General features: G+C 36.2%; 1 protein-coding gene across 2 annotated transcripts in view; it reads left to right on the plus strand.

Annotated features, from left to right (window-relative positions):
* runx2a (RUNX family transcription factor 2a) overlaps nt 1-15,259 on the plus strand; it is a 68,013-nt gene extending 52,754 nt beyond the window's left edge. Inside the window, exons 7-8 of one of the 2 annotated variants that reach the window (XM_084097642.1) lie at nt 961-1,122; nt 10,566-15,256. In XM_084097642.1, coding sequence (XP_083953768.1) covers nt 961-1,122; nt 10,566-11,062 — 659 coding nt within the window. In that variant the 3' untranslated portion in view covers nt 11,063-15,256. Of the gene's footprint in view, nt 1-960; nt 1,123-10,565 lie in introns of both variants that reach the window. The other variant, XM_084097643.1, reaches the window with a different exon arrangement.
* Nucleotides 15,260-16,167: the final 908 nt, after the last annotated feature.

A 16,167-nucleotide genomic window follows, 5' to 3' on the forward strand; every position in this document is an offset into this window, starting at 1 on the left:
CAAATCTTTATAAACTTATTTTTTATTAATGCAATACAGTGAATGACATCCGTCGGCGTCTCCCAGTGGCTTACATTATTCTCAGTTTAGTGTTAGCGATTAATTTATAGCACAACAAAAGATTACATCTATTATTTCATGTCCGAAAAGATTATTTTTGTCTTGCATTTCATCATAAACTCAGACAAGCTCAGTACCAACTCATTTTCCGTCAGTTTACTTTCGTGAATTGGAATATGTGAAAAGGATTGTGGGCGATTTAAAGCCGCGAAGGATACATCCGATGCATCCTTCAAAATGAGCTGAATGAAGGACCCGAAACGAAGGCTGCCTTCCAAGGATCCTTCAAACTGAGACGGCCTTCAGCGACGTTTGATGACTTCATAGGATGCAGCCTACCGTTTGAGAAACACCCAATGTCTCTCTTTATGAATGGGCCATTGAATCATTGGTTCACCCGATTGATTCGCTCAAACCGCGGATTCATTCAGAAAGGAAGCACTGTTGTGTGTTGCTCGGAGACTCACAAAAGTTCTGCCCTGGCTTTATAGGTAATATTTTCGCTGGCAAAAGAATGCAAAAGCAGACAATATTGTGTCTAAAATATGACACAATATTATCTTCTTATTTATTGAACTGTTGTATAAAATCAATATGACATTTGAACTTGTGCACGCTTGTTACTCGTGTCATATTGCTTAACTATATGATGATATAAATATGCAGGGGCATGAGTTGTTGGCCTGCTTCATGGTTGTCACCAATCAACTGTCTGATGGTCCTGGGTGCGTTAAAAGCATAATTTTAATGTTATTTTCCCCCTCAGCTAATTAATTAAATGAACGCGTTAAATCGACAGCCATATTAATCACACTCACACAAAACAGCATCTTTGATGCTAGTGCATGCAGATCGTGGCTCTGTCTCTGACTGGTGTCGTCTCATTTATCATCTTCACAGATCCGCGGCAGGCACAATCCTCTCCGCCCTGGTCCTACGAGCAGCCGTACACTCCTTACCTGAGCCAAATGACATCTCCCTCCATCCACTCCACCACCCCGCTGTCCTCCACCCGCGCCACGGGCCTGCCCACCATCAGCGACGTGCCAAGACGCCTCTCAGGTACACAAACATAAATCACTAATAAGACCTTCATTATCTCAACTGCTTCTTTTAGACGGCAGTGAGATTAATAGCAGAACAAATGGAGACTTCTGCTTAAGTTTCCACCTGAATTTCAGAACAGATCTCAACAATGTCTCAAACTGTGCTCAGATGCCAAAGCCTGTCAAAGTCAGCTATAAACTCAAGCATTTCTCAACAAGATCAAATAATCTGAGCTGCTTGACATAGACTTTATTATGGAAGCTTGTTTTAGCCTCAAAATAAAAATAAAAAATGTAATTACGACTTTTTATCTCACAATTCTGACTTTTTTTCCTCACAATTGCGAGTTTACATCTCGCAATTCTGACTTTTTATCTCTGAATCGCGTGATATAAAGTCGCAATTGTGTTATAAAGTCAGAACTGATTATATAAAGTCACAATAGTGTGTTATAAAGTCAGAATTGTGAGATATAAACTCGCAATTGCGTGTTATAAAGTCAGAATTGCGTGATATAAAGTCACAATTATGTGTTATAAAGTCAGAATTGATATTAAAAAGACGCAATTGCGTGTTATAAAGTCAGAATTGTGAGATATAAATTCGCAATTGCGAGAAATAAACTCGAAATTTTTTTCTCAGAATTGCATGTTTATATCTCGCAATTCTGACTTTATAACACGCAATTGGGAGATATAAAGTCAGAATGGCATGATATAAAGTAGCAATTGCGTGTTATGATGTCAGAATTTTGAGTCAGTCTAACTCGCAATTACGACTTTATATCTCATAATTCTGAGAAAAGATGTCAGAATTGCATGATATAAACTCGCAATTGCGTGTTATAAAGTCAGAATTGCGTGATATAAAGTCACAATTATGTGTTATAAAGTCAGAATTGTGAGATATAAATTCGCAATTGCGAGAAATAAACTCGGAATTCTGACTTTTTTTCTCAGAATTGCATGTTTATATCTCACAATTCTGACTTTATAACACGCAATTGGGAGATATAAAGTCAGAATTGCATGATATAAAGTAGCAATTGCGTGTTATGATGTCAGAATTTTGAGTCAGTCTTTTTTCATTACAATTGGACTTTATAACTCGCAATTGCGACTTTATATCTCATAATTCTGAGAAAAGATGTCAGAATTGCATGATATAAACTCGCAATTGCGTGTTATAAAGTCAGAATTGCGAGTTTATGTTTATATCTCGCAAATCCGACTTTATAACACACAATTGCGACTTTACATCATGCAATTCTGATTTTATATCTCGCAATTGTGAGATAAAAAGTCGCAATTATCTTTTAAAATGTTTTATTCTGTGGTGGGAACAGGCTTCCATACTTTATAGCTCTCTTTATATACACTCTTAGGGTATTACAAGAGTGTCAATTTTTGTTCCTTATAAAGGTATTGTATGACAAACATTTGAGTCCAAATTGATATTTAAAGTCAAAATGTAGTTTTTCAGCCTGTACCTGCGAACATCAATATAATATAGACTCATTTTTATTACCCAATCAGCTAGAGATTTTTATCAGATAGGATAAAAAACAAGCCCCAACCCTACCTTTTTAGCATTGAATATCCTGTTTCACACAGATACACGTCAGATGACAGTAGTGAAGTGAAATGGCGTTTCACTTGTTGACGCTACATGAATCATAACTGATAAAGAGCACCCTCGGAAAAATATAATTCTCCTGAGGGCCTTATCACTTTCTCAGCCAACCTCTCATTTGAGAAATGTGGGAAATAGTGTCTCAATGTGTCTGTATTTACTTTCTCAGCTGATCGTGTTAGCCGTGAACATTTGTCCAAACACTCATTCGCTTCTTTCTCCACTGAAGTCAAATCAAAGCATTTTTCCAGCGTTAACTTTCTGCTTTGTAAGCGGTTGTTACGTCGCCTGTGGGCAAATGTCTTCCAAGCAATAGCACCTTTAAAAATAGAGAGCATTTGAAAGAATATCTCCTCTAACCCCCGTCCTCTCCAATGGAGTCTTTGAACTCAACTCCCTTTTGAAATGCCTTTAAAAGGAACAAGAGTTTCTGACTCATGGAACTCAAAAGGTAAGTGTGTATACATAATGTGTCCATGGACTTTGGGATTTTAGGTTCAAATTTATATGAATGCAGGGAAAGCGTATGTCATAAATTCTCTGATCCTGTGGTGAAATGCTTTAAAAAAAATGCTTTTTCAGGATTATGGTGCTCTTCAGTCATTTTTGACCGAAAGATTTTACGTTTTTTATTATTATTATTTTTTACTTCATCGGAATGGTACGAAACTTGGTAAATGTTTTGGCACTTTCTAAGTGAACACACAAAAAAATCATTGACATGATTTGAAAAGGTTAAATGGTCCTGAAAAAAATAGTCACACTTGTGCTCCTCGGGGTCAAAAATGACTAATTTCATCTAGTGAAATCTTTTGGTACTACGGCCAAACAAAATCTTACTGAAAGCGAATATTTTGAGATATCAAGCTCAAATTTGTAACACGACTTGTTTAGATTTATGGCTTTGACTTGGCAATAATTTGCCAAGTGCCGTCTTTAAAAAGAGATCAATCTTAAGTCTGTGCTTTAAAACATTCAAGATTTATGACAGTTTAAGTTGGAATTTTAATTTTCAGGTCTATGCGTGAATAAATGGATTATAGCTACTGCGTAAATATAATGTAGTGCCATAAAATCCCCTAAAAATACAAAATATTAAATAAAAACATTATCAATCTAAAATATAGTCAATTTCTTTCATTGAAATAAAAATAATAATAATTCTGTCATTTTTGACCGCCACGTGAAGAGCACCAGAGGGTTAAAAGATCTAGGAAAGCCAAAAAATTTTGTTTCATTGTTTCAAAATTGCATTTCAATACATATGAGTTCATAACAGTTTTAGATGGGGAAAATATTTCACGTCAGCTCCACAAACGCTCTTGAGTCCAAACCTTTGGAAGAGTTTGCTGTGACTGTGCCTTTATTAATGAAATAGGCACCAGATTGTGGTCCACCCACCCTTTGGGGGTTCATTTTGAAACAAACACACAGCGTGGACGTTTTCTTTAATACACCTGTTTGACTCTAAGCCAGGTTGGTTTTTGAACTCTTTTTTTTGGCTCCCCACCCTAACTGATTTCTTTGAGCCTGAAGCGAATGTGAAAGTTTAAATGACTTCTTGGTGTGGCTGCTTTTTGAACCCCGGCCAGCTGCCTCGTTGGGTTTGATTAGTTTAGATTTCACCCGGCTTTCATCTTGGAGATGTCGGCCTTTGTTCTTTCCTCAAAGAGACACACGCACCTCTTGGTCCTAACGCCCCCTATTCTTCCTCTGAGCGCCGCTGAATGGCTCAGCTTGGAGAAGACACGTCCCGAACGCATCGCACCCTCTGCAGCTGCTCTGCGGGGCTATTCTTCTCTATCGTGGGCTCGTGTTACACCTTTCAGCCAGAGAGAACTGGTGACTGATAAGGACGCAGATGAAGCGATGAATTATCAGATTGGGATCACAGGACACTGGAGGACCGTAAAGAACTTTGATATTCCCCAGTTGTGAAAGTATGTTTAAGGAGGGTGATTTAAAAGTACAGTACTTTGAAATATGCAATGACACAGAATGCATATACAGATCAAATATATACCTTGATTAAAAAAGAAAGTGGCTTTGGATAAAAGCATCTGAATATAAAAGTATTTAGAAAGATATCTCTATTGCTCACCAAGGTTGAATTTATTGAATCAAAAATACAGTAAAAACAGTAATATTGTGAAATATTATTAACATTTAAAATATCTGTTTTCTATTCGAATATATATTTTTTAAAATAATTTATTCCTGTGATGCAAAGCTGATTTTTCAGCATCATTACTCCAGTCTTCAGTGTCACATGATCCTTCAGAAATCATTCTAATATGCTGATTTGCTGCTCAAGAAACATTTCTGATTATTATGAATATTATGTTGAGAACAGTTTAATATTTTTGTGGAAGCCGATACTTTTTTTCAGGAATCTTTGATGAATAGAAAGTTCAAAAGCATTTATCTTAAATGGAAATCTTTTTTTAACATTATATTGCCACTTTTGATCAATTTAATGCATCCTTGCTAAATTAAAGAATTAATTTCTTTTAAAAAAAGTATTATTGACCATAAACTATTGAACAGTAGTGTACATGTACAAAAACAAACAAAATACCATATACATTTTTGTTAGTGGCTTCTTAGGGCTCGTTCACACAGAATGTGCTTTTGCTTTGAAAAACGCGAATGGCTGTGGAATGGGCAAAAAACGCAAGGTCTCGAGACTGGGGGCCAGTTGCATAAACTTAGCCACTATGTTAAGACCATGTCTTAAGAACTAGTTTGACCAACTAGCAGATAGTTACTTTTCCCATTCAAATTAGAACGATCTACCTTTTATGTAACTTAAGTTAGGATCTAACTTAATGACTAACTTTTAAGACCAGTCTAAGCAGTTTAAGCAACCGGCCCCAGATTTTAACTTGAGCTCCGCGTTTTTAGAACACTGTGTCATGTGCGAGACGCTGCTAAAGACACAAGACGCGAGCGCAGCGGTTGTACATGTCTAGCGCGTTTGCATAGAAAAACAATGGAAAAGTGGAAAAGTGGAAAAACACGTTCTGTGTGAATGGCCCCTTAATGTGTCTTCTCAAAGTAAGCAGGCAACCCTGAAGCAACCTGAGGTCATAGGTCAGAAGATCGCACTGGTGATAGTTCACAGTTTGAACCCACATGGTCCTCTTGGTTACCAGCCTTGAGCTTCAGCTAGACCACACCATCCCTGTAATACAAAGTGATTGATGTTGTATTAAGTTTAGCCAAAAAGGGTCTGGCAAGAGCTGATAGCATAATGGGTTCATTCTCGTGAATGTCTGCAGCGAAGAGGGACTGTAATGGTGATTGAAGGTTGTATATGTGAATTTCTGTCATTGTTTTGGAAAAGTGACTAGGGTCTCCTCTCTTCTGCACTGTCTGCCTGAAGTGTCTTTTTTGTTTGGTTTGAAATGTCAAGAGTTGATAATGTGGAGGGGCAATCTGCTCATAATTGGCCACACATGTTCTATAAAGTTTGCCGAGCTGTCACTCATAAAGGACATGCGACTGCTCCTAATCCAGCAGATCCTCTGACGCGAAAGACGCCGCTGGATTTATCGCCATAATAGAGTACTTTACCTCAGCAACACGCTGAGAGGAGAGATGAGATTAGATTAGATTAGATGAGAGAGTGTTTGACGGAAAGAAAATTAGCTAGCAATGGAAATGGGAATGAAAAGGGGAAATTGGAAAGGGGAAATAACAGGAAAGACAGGGAGAAACGGAAAGAAAAACATTTTGGTAAAAAGAGTTTTGCAGAGGAAAATGAAAGTAAAATATCTTGTTTTTTTTAAATGGGAAAGGAAAGGAAAGGAAAGGAAAGGAAAGGAAAGGAAAGGAAAGGAAAGGAAAGGAAAGGAAAGGAAAGGAAAGGAAAGGATTTCGGTTTGCTTTTGAAGTAAAGGAAAAAAGGGGAAACTGATATTGGAATATTATATTTTAGTTTGTTTGAAATAAAGCAAAGAAAAAGGGAAACAAAGGAAATATTTGAATGTGTAAAGGAAAGGGGAAATGGTAAAAGAAATGGAAAATAGAAAGGTAAGAAAAGGGGAAACTGAAATGGGAAAGGAAAGGAAAGGAAAGGAAAGGAAAGGAAAGGAAAGGAAAGGAAAGGAAAGGAAAGGAAAGGAAAGGAAAGGGGAAATGGAAAATATTTTTAGGTTTGTTTGAAGTAAATGGAAAAAAGGGAAAAGGGAAATGGTGAAATGGGAAACTGAAAGGAAAAGATTTTGGATTGTTTTAAGTAAAGGAAATAAAAGGAAATGGGAATGCAAATGTGAAATATAAAGCTTTATATTTTAGTTTGTTTGAAAAAAAAGGGAAACAAAGGAAAATATTTTAATGTGTAAAGGAAAGGGGAAATGGGGAAAGAAATGGAAAATAGAAAGGTAAGAAAAGGTGAAATTGAAATAAGGAAGGAAAGGAAAGGAAAGGAAAGGAAAGGAAAGGAAAGGAAAGGAAAGGAAAGGAAAGGAAAGGAAAGGAAAGGAAAGGAAAATAAAAGAAAGGGGAAATGGAGTGGAAAGAAAATAGGAGAGGAGTTTAGGATTGTTTATTTATACCCTTTAATTTAGCAGGCGGCTCCATTTGAAAAGCAGATCATGATGAGTCCACAGTGCAGAAATAGACAGATGTGGAGATGAGGAGATGATAAGATGTTCCTCTGGGATTCTCTCTCCTGGGGTTCTGGGAGTCACAGCCCATTAGTGGTTTATAATTTAAAAACATCTTGTGGTTCTAAGAGAGAAGATCGGCCCTTCTCTTTGGCTAATCGCAGACATGCCACCACATCTGAGACTGCTCATTATGCATCCTGTGGAAACTGTTTTTTCCTCTAAGCGTTTCCATGTGCGCTCCCAGTTTATTCCGACATTTCTCTTTGATATTCATATAAATGCGAGGATGCGTGTGTTTGTGCATGTGAGCGTGAGCGCACACGACGCATTCACATACAAACCCCTAGACAACCTTCAGTGAAGAAACAAACAGCCAACAGTGAAACTCAAAGCATTTAAGAAGCATGTCAGCACCGGTTGACAGTTAGTTTGCATATTGATGTTATTGGCCCGGTGACATTTTTGCAGCATTAGTCTTCACCTTGACCTTGAATCAACCCAAGCATTGTGTAATTCAGGTTGCAACTAAACATTTAATTCATGTTTATGTTTTGCTAAGGTAATTAAAAGCCTGACAAACAAGATGGGCCAGTTTCTTCTGTTGGTCAGTTATATTGGTCTGTTGGTCAATATGTCTTTTCCTTGATTACAATTCCTAAGACTGAGCACTTGTTCAGAGAATCCAGTGCAGTTGTGCAAATGTGCAGTTACAAATCAGTTCACCTTTTAGTGTTTAATCCTGTTCTGTTCACACACATTTTAGTACAACCAAATTAACTCCCAAAAAATGCAGGTACAACTAGTTGTTAATGACGAACTGAAATATGCATTAGGGATGTAGGCTATATCTACACTTACCCGTGTCTGTGTATGTGTTGTGCAAAAAAAGAAAAAAATCACTGAGAAAGAGGTACGAGCCTTGAAAACCAGTGAACAAGAACAAGCCCATAATAAACTGAGATGAATCCAAATGATTTATATTGAAAACGACCAAAATATTGCAACTTTATTTTACTTTATACTTTAACCGAAACAAAACACGACGCCTCTGTAGAAGAGGGTTTAAAACCGCAGAACATGTTGAGTCTTTGGTTTCTGTAATATTAACTTATTATTGGGAGATACGAGGGTCGAAAGCGTAACGTCTAACTTTGATCACGTGTGCCTTGATAACCAATCACATTACAGCCTGGTGTCATTGAGTTTCTTTCAGAATTGCACAACAGTCAATCGCTGTTTGCTGATACAATAGAAATGAAGGAGAAGTGCTGTAAACTGACTCCTACCTGAGGCAAAAACTGTCCTTGACTTATTTTATAAAATATATATATTTTTTCAATGTAAGCTTTAAAAATGGATCAATCCAAAAATAATGCTTAATGGCAAACATTAGCCATTAGGTTGTGGGGGGTGGGGGGGCAGTTACGTTTTGTTTGCTAACCTTGGAGGATTTGCTTTAAGTGGCTTTTGTCAATTGCAATTTCAGGATGGAGTCGTCGTCCGTACAAACACGGAACAATAATTTAGGGGATTCGCTCCCGTATTTAAATACGGTTTACTGTGTGCACGTGGCCTATGTGAACTTTTTTCTTGCTCTGTGAAGAGTCATTTTACAAAGATATGACACTTTCATACCTTAGCATTTCTCAAACACTGAATCTGGTTATTTATAATAACAAAGACAAAGTTGTTTCACTCTATTCAAATTGTTTGGGAAAGCCTCTGCATTATTACTTCCATTAATTATTGACTGTTTCATCATTTTGAAGGAAAGAGAAATCCAGTTTATAAAGGGGAGTTTTGTGTTAGGCTAGTTACTTTGAGTTGTGTGTAAATTAAGTTTGACAGCGCCCTCTTCTGTCTGTTTTAACAATGTCCCTTTGTTCATTTCAGTCTAAATTGGTGTGGGTGAATCTTAAATTATGAGTAGCTTTAATCCTGAGTTTCAAAGTGGTTACAGTTAAAATAGTCTGATACAAACTACAAACAAAAAGAAGCTAACTATTTAAAGGGGCTGTATCTTTACAAATCTACAAATATAAAAGTATATAATTTGTTTTGTAATCAGGATATTTATCTGGTACAAAGACGAATACTTAAAATAGGATGTCAAAGGTGAGCTAATGAATTTACACTAAATAGTTGAAAAGAGTTAAAGTTACGCATAGTAGAATTATTTATTTAGCTGCAAAAAAAAAAAGACAAGAAAAAAAGAAAAAGTATTAAATGACCCACAGAAACTGAAAGAAATTAGTGAATACGTTTTGGAACTGATCTATTTCCTGAACTGCCAAAATGAATAGAAATGACTTCTACACGCAATGGGGTCTAAAAGTCAGACATCACATCAAAAATCTGGATTTTTTTTTTAGGATTAAAAAAATTAAACAAAATAAGAAGAAAATATTTCAGATTCTGCACTTTTCCTATGTGACAATCAGATGAGTAAAATCGTTTTTTTTAAAGGCACAATATAATAAAAATTATGGAAACTTTGATGAAAAATGTATACAAATCTATAAATATCAGATTGTTTTATTTACTTTTATAATCAGAGTATTTACAGTCAAATTCATTAATTCATTTATGTAAGTGAGGATAGCAAAATAAAGTAAACTGTGACATATTAAACCCAACAATTCTTCATACAGTGACTACAGTAAAATTTATAAAAATGTGGGACCAAAAATGATTCAGACACTTTGACCTGACCATGTTTTTCTGAAGTGTTTTTTCTTTAATTGCTAATGTGACCGTTTTACACCACAGACTGATCAAAATTAAGCATTGTTGGTAATTGGTTGACCGAAATTGGTATTATCTAATTGTGTAGTTAAATTTAACAGCTGACAGATATTCAACCTAATTCATTCGTGAGACAGAAGAATGGCCAAAACCAGTGAAATATCAACTGAGTTCTTGTCATATTTTATTACCATTTTCTAATTTATAGCAAATAAACTGTGATAATGTGAGAAATGTTGCAGGTGTCTGAATAAATTTTAGATACAGTTTGACTGTATCTAGTACATAAATTTGTAAAATTAAGTTAAAAAGCACACTACAATGAATATAATGGAAATTGTATTGAAAAAAGTATAATAATTACAATAATAGCATTTTCCCTAGTGCCCCCAGATTTTTGCACCCCACTGAGAGAACACAATTTCCGAATTAAAAGTCACTGAAAAACTGTCCTTTTCTCTCCACCAGGTACGTCGGATCTCAGTCCGTTCTCGGCCGACCCTCGGCAGTTTGAACGTCAGTTTCCCGGTCTGTCCACGCTCACAGAAAGCCGTTTCCCCAGTCCCAGAATGCACTATCCTACGACGTTCACGTACACCCCCACTCCGGTCACCTCCGGCATGTCTTTGGGCATCTCCACCAACACCCACTACCACACCTACTTGCCTCCACCGTACCCCGGCTCCACCCAGAACCAGAGCGGGCCCTTCCAGACCAGCAGCACGCCCTATCTCTACTACGGCGCCTCGTCCGGGTCGTACCAGTTCTCCATGGTGCCGGGGGGAGACCGGTCCCCTTCCAGGATGCTTCCGCCTTGCACTAGCGCGTCCACCGGCAGCTCCCTCATCAACCCAAACCTGCCCAACCAGGCGGACGGGGGCGAAGCGGACGGCAGTCACAGCAGCTCGCCCACCGTGCTCAACTCCAGTGGCAGGATGGACGAGTCCGTTTGGCGACCCTATTGAGGCGGCCTGGTCGAACCGTCTCAATAGGCTCAATAGGGTCCAATAGAGACCTCAACGCAGCACTGTTAGCCTTAAAGACAGAGTGCGAGAGATAGTTGCATTTAGGCATGATCGGATTTGAAGCACAAACTCGTTGGTACTCATTGTTGAATGGTTGCAGTGTATTTTATGACTACACTGATGTTGTTTTGATTTTCTAATACAGATGACGATTTATGGCATTAGTCTGATTCATCTGACATTCCACATCGGCTATCGGTGATATAACAAACGCCGGTCACTGAAAATAAAAGGAATAGTTCACTCAAAAAAATGAAAATGTACTGCCTCATATCGTTTTAAAAGGATTTTTAGTACAACTTTAGATAATACAAAGTTCTTAAAGAGATTGTTCACCCAAAATTTTAAATCCTGTCATTAATTACTCACCCTCATGATCTTTTTGATGAAATTCCTGTCCCTCCGTTGTCAGCTACGCAACTACTACTTTGTCCCTTCAAAGAGTTAATAAAGAGATCATAAAACTAATCCATATGAATTGAGCGGTTTAGTCCAAATTTGACTCCAAGAAGAGACACGATCGCTTTATATATGTTGAACAGATTGAATTTAGACTTTTATTCACATATAAACATTCATCAACTCACACAACAGTTCATTCTCGTGTTACGCAGCACGTTTGAGCTTCTGTAAGAACCAATGAGGTTCATTCTCGGGTTACGCAGCACGTTTGAGCTTCTGTAAGAACCAATGAGGTTCATTCTCGTGTTACGCAGCACGTTTGAGCTTCTGTAAGAACCAATGAGGTTCATTCTCGTGTTACGCAGCACGTTTGAGCTTCTGTAAGAACCAATGAGGTTCATTCTCGGGTTACGCAGCACGTTTGAGCTTCTGTAAGAACCAATGAGGTTCATTCTCATGTTTCTTCTCATGCTCAATTCATTTGGATTAGATTTACAATCTCTTTATGAACTTTTTGAAGCGTCAGAGAGGTCAATGGAGGGTCAGAAAGCTCTCAGATTTCATCAAGAAGATCTTCATTTGTGTTCCGAAGATGAACGAAAGTCTTGCGGGTTTGGAACGACATTAGGGTGAGTAAATTATGACATTTTTCACTTTTGGGTGAACTAACCCTGTAAATAAAGATACATTTACTTGAGAAGCTAAATTACTTGAGGTATAATGTCTTATTTCCTTAAAAATTATCAAAATTAAGTGAGTTATAGGAATAGGGAGGGATATATATATATATAGGTATATGATCAGTCACTTAATTGTATGAATTTTTCAGATCAATAAGACTATATTATCATGTCATTTTGCTTCTCAAGTAAATGTATCTTGATTTAAGAAAGTTTTGACATTCTTTCTTTTGACGATCACAAAATTAGATGTTTAGCACAATGTTAATGCTGCACATTTAAACACAATGAAAGCATAAAGCTCCAAAACAAAGCTCTAAAATCCTATTTGATATGGTTTTTGAAGCTTGACAGCTGATCATGGGGCTTTCACCACCAAAAAATGGCAGATTTTGCGCTATATATTCTAATTACTCTGAAGGCATTCAGTAGCTTTGTGTAAAGAACAGACCAATATTTAAGAGTAAATGTTGGCAGAACATACATTTTTGGATGAACTATCCCTCTGCCTGTCCTAGAGTAAACTTTCATTGCAATGGGAATGCATACACACTTTTGGCTCAGAATATTTTTATACTAACTCGGTCTAATTTAGCATTTCTTAACACTGAAAGCAATTTTTTTTTATTTATGCGTGTTAGAAGTCAGCTTATTGAAATTCCCTCTGATTATTTTAATTTATGTATGAAATGGTAGCAAACGGTACTGATTGAGAAGCAATATAAGCCATACAAACTTTAAATTATGCAATGTGTTTAGAGGGACAAAATTTAAGATGTTTGAATATTATTTTTGGGACATCTATTAATAACTTAATGAAATATTTACTCGTTTTGTAATTTAAATGTTTTGTTATTATTATTGTTATAATTGTAAAGCAACCAAAAAGAAAATCCAATGGTACGCAAAGCAATGAAGGAAGGATATTTCATTGTAAGATTATTTTTCTCAGAATAATATCTCAGTCTGAAATGTTTCATATTAATAACATGAAGTAGCGAGCATTAAGGCATCCAGAAATGTTCTAGACTGAGTAAATCTGAGTAACATCTATAACAAAAACAATCAATAAATGTACAAAGATATGTTACGAGAGGTCCTGCACTCTCCACTTGTTTTATTTTGGTATCCAATGTTTAGCAAGTTAATTTATTTTAGATGTAATTTTTATTTAATGTTTTTGGTGACTACAAGAACGACCAAACTCTTGCAGCAGCGGCCTAAATCTCTGCATCTTCAGATACAGACATGATAAAATCTCACGCATGCACTTGCAAAACAGTCAGTTTCCTTGTGCAGATATGAAATCATAATCAATACAATCATCAGCCTTCTCTTCTATAACTGGATGGTTATCTGCACTTTGTAGGTTGGTTAAACACTATGCAAACTGTACTACAACAATCAAACTCTGAAATGTCTCTGCTGTGTGCTAATGTTCTTGAGGTACAATATAATCGAAATACTTTAATATTACTTGCATTTTAGACAACACATGCAAACAAGGAAATCTCTGATAGCTGGCAAACGAACTGTTTAAGATGAGATCGGCAAACATTATACTGAACAGACAATCAAATGTAATTATTTACCGGAAAAGCTCATCATCTCAATTTCTAGAATTTATTTATTGGTCAACAAACCATAACGAGATGGGATAAAATCATCACTGACGAGAACACATTACCAATTTTGAAACGATTATATCTGTAATGATGTGATTTTTCTTTACATTTTGTAGTTGGCATCTTTCATGATTAATGTATATCTTGATTCAACAACAAGTGGTACTTGATAAAATGTTTGTCCAAATGTAAGTTAACAGGCTGCTGGCAGCGCCCTTCTGAAACAAATGTCACTTGTCTTTTTTATTTCTGTTTTTGTGTAGAACAAAGCACTTCTTTTAAAGGGATGTAAAAACAAATGAAGCCTAAATGCCAGATATAAAGAACATCAATCAGTGTCTGGGTTATATTTTACTCAAGAAGTTATATTTTGCATGAAGAAAAGTTTGCATTATGACAATTAAGAAAATGTTCTCCCCAGACTAACCTTTCTGTTTGGACACAGTAAATCAGCTTCAATTAAATCCAGTACAATGTTAACCACAAAATACTTTTTAATAAATATTAATATGCATATTTGTAGAAACAACTAATCTGAGCTTAAAACAAGCCTGTATGTGTTTGTCACCCCCGGCTATTTGTTCTGTACAGTATTAAACAGCATTTCTTTGAGTTCACTTACACTGCTGTCCTTGACTGCCCCACTATTTGAGTTTGCCTTTTCTTTACCATGGTGTCTTCTGGTAGTGAGGAGAGCGTTTATGTTTACAGAATGTTTACAAAAACTGCAAGCAGGGAACTGCTAATGTAAAGAACCTCTGCACTGTTAACTTTTTATGAATCCATGTTTAATTGCTTCAACATGCCTGATAACACAAGAACAACATTGGTCTGTCTTAATCAAACATGTCACAGGGCCAAAATATTGATATGCTTTTGGGCGTTTTACTATGTTTTTCATTCACCCTTTTTTTATGTATACCCTTGCAAGAGTCTTACAACTTCTGGGTCAAGTAGCTGAGATTCCTTCCATAAGACTATTTATATCTGTTCTATATATTAAAACAAGCATTGAGATTTCATTTACAAACGTTTTGTCATTTTTACAGACATTCAGAGAGTTTTGGGATCCTCATATGGAATATCTATTTGCAAATTTCATTTATATTGCCAGTACGCAAGGTCAATTTTAAATATGAAGAAAACCAAATGCTTCTGCAACATATTTTTTGCGCTTTGTTATTTTCGTTTCTGGACCCTGGAAACACAATACTATTGAAATATGCATTATTTTGATTCATCACAATGCTTTGTTTGTAAACGACTTCCTTGCACATACTGTACAGATGTTTCAGTTTCAACAGTTCTGTTTGTGAAACTTTAACCTGTTTGTATGGGACAAACAATCCAGTAAAAAATATTGTGAGATTTTTGAGCGTTTCTGATGATTGTATCATTTGTCTTCGAGAATAAAAATGGCTTTTTGTTATAACTTGTCGCTTTCCTTCTTTTTTCCATTTCATTAATGGAATGAAGAGTTTGATAAACACAAATGTGCAGTTTTGAAACTTTATGCATTTATGAAGTTTGAAGGAATACATCAAATGTGTCCTATTCTCGAGACATTATGCATGAAAAAGTTAATGATATAAGCCAAATATTTTATTATGCATAAAAGTTAATGTAAATTTACTTTCCACCCCTTTTAAATAATAAAAAGTCTTGCCATCATGATTGACTTTATTAAAAACACACGAGAGCAGGTGCTTCCTAGAAAACTTGAACTTGTGTTGGAAGCACCAAGGGGAGCAAGAAAAACTTCTTTCACTACGCTGAAGTTAAAAAACAACCCGAGGCACTGCTGGTTTGACAGTTCTCTGTATTATATGGCTGCAATGGAAAACCCCCTCGACCAAGGAGAGCTAATCATCAAGGAAGTACTTCATTAAACGTCTGTATCTGAGTCACTGAAACATGTTCACAATCTGTTACATTTAAAAATGCTGTTCGGCAGCCAACACTTTCATAGAACTAAATTAAACTGAGCTGAACTCAACTCAACCATACTGAATTGAATTAAACTGAGCAGAATGTTTTAATTCAGTTTAAGGGAACTAAACTTAGCTGAGGTAAACTGAAATTGTCTTAACCAAACTGAGTGGAATTGAAATTAATTGAACTTCGAATTGAATCAAATTGAACTGAACATAGCTGAAATGAACTAAATATATAAAAATAGAGAAAACCAGCTATACATGAGCAGTTTTGTTGAAGTGAACTGACCATATGAACTGAACTGAATTTAGCTGAACAAAATTGAACTTCACATATAGCTGAACTGACTGGAAATGAAAACAACTGCTTCAGTAAAAAATGACTAACTTACATTTGTTTAGTA

The sequence above is a fragment of the Abramis brama genome, assembly GCF_963993115.1.
Source record: "Abramis brama genome assembly, chromosome: 21".
NCBI lineage: Eukaryota > Metazoa > Chordata > Actinopteri > Cypriniformes > Leuciscidae > Abramis > Abramis brama.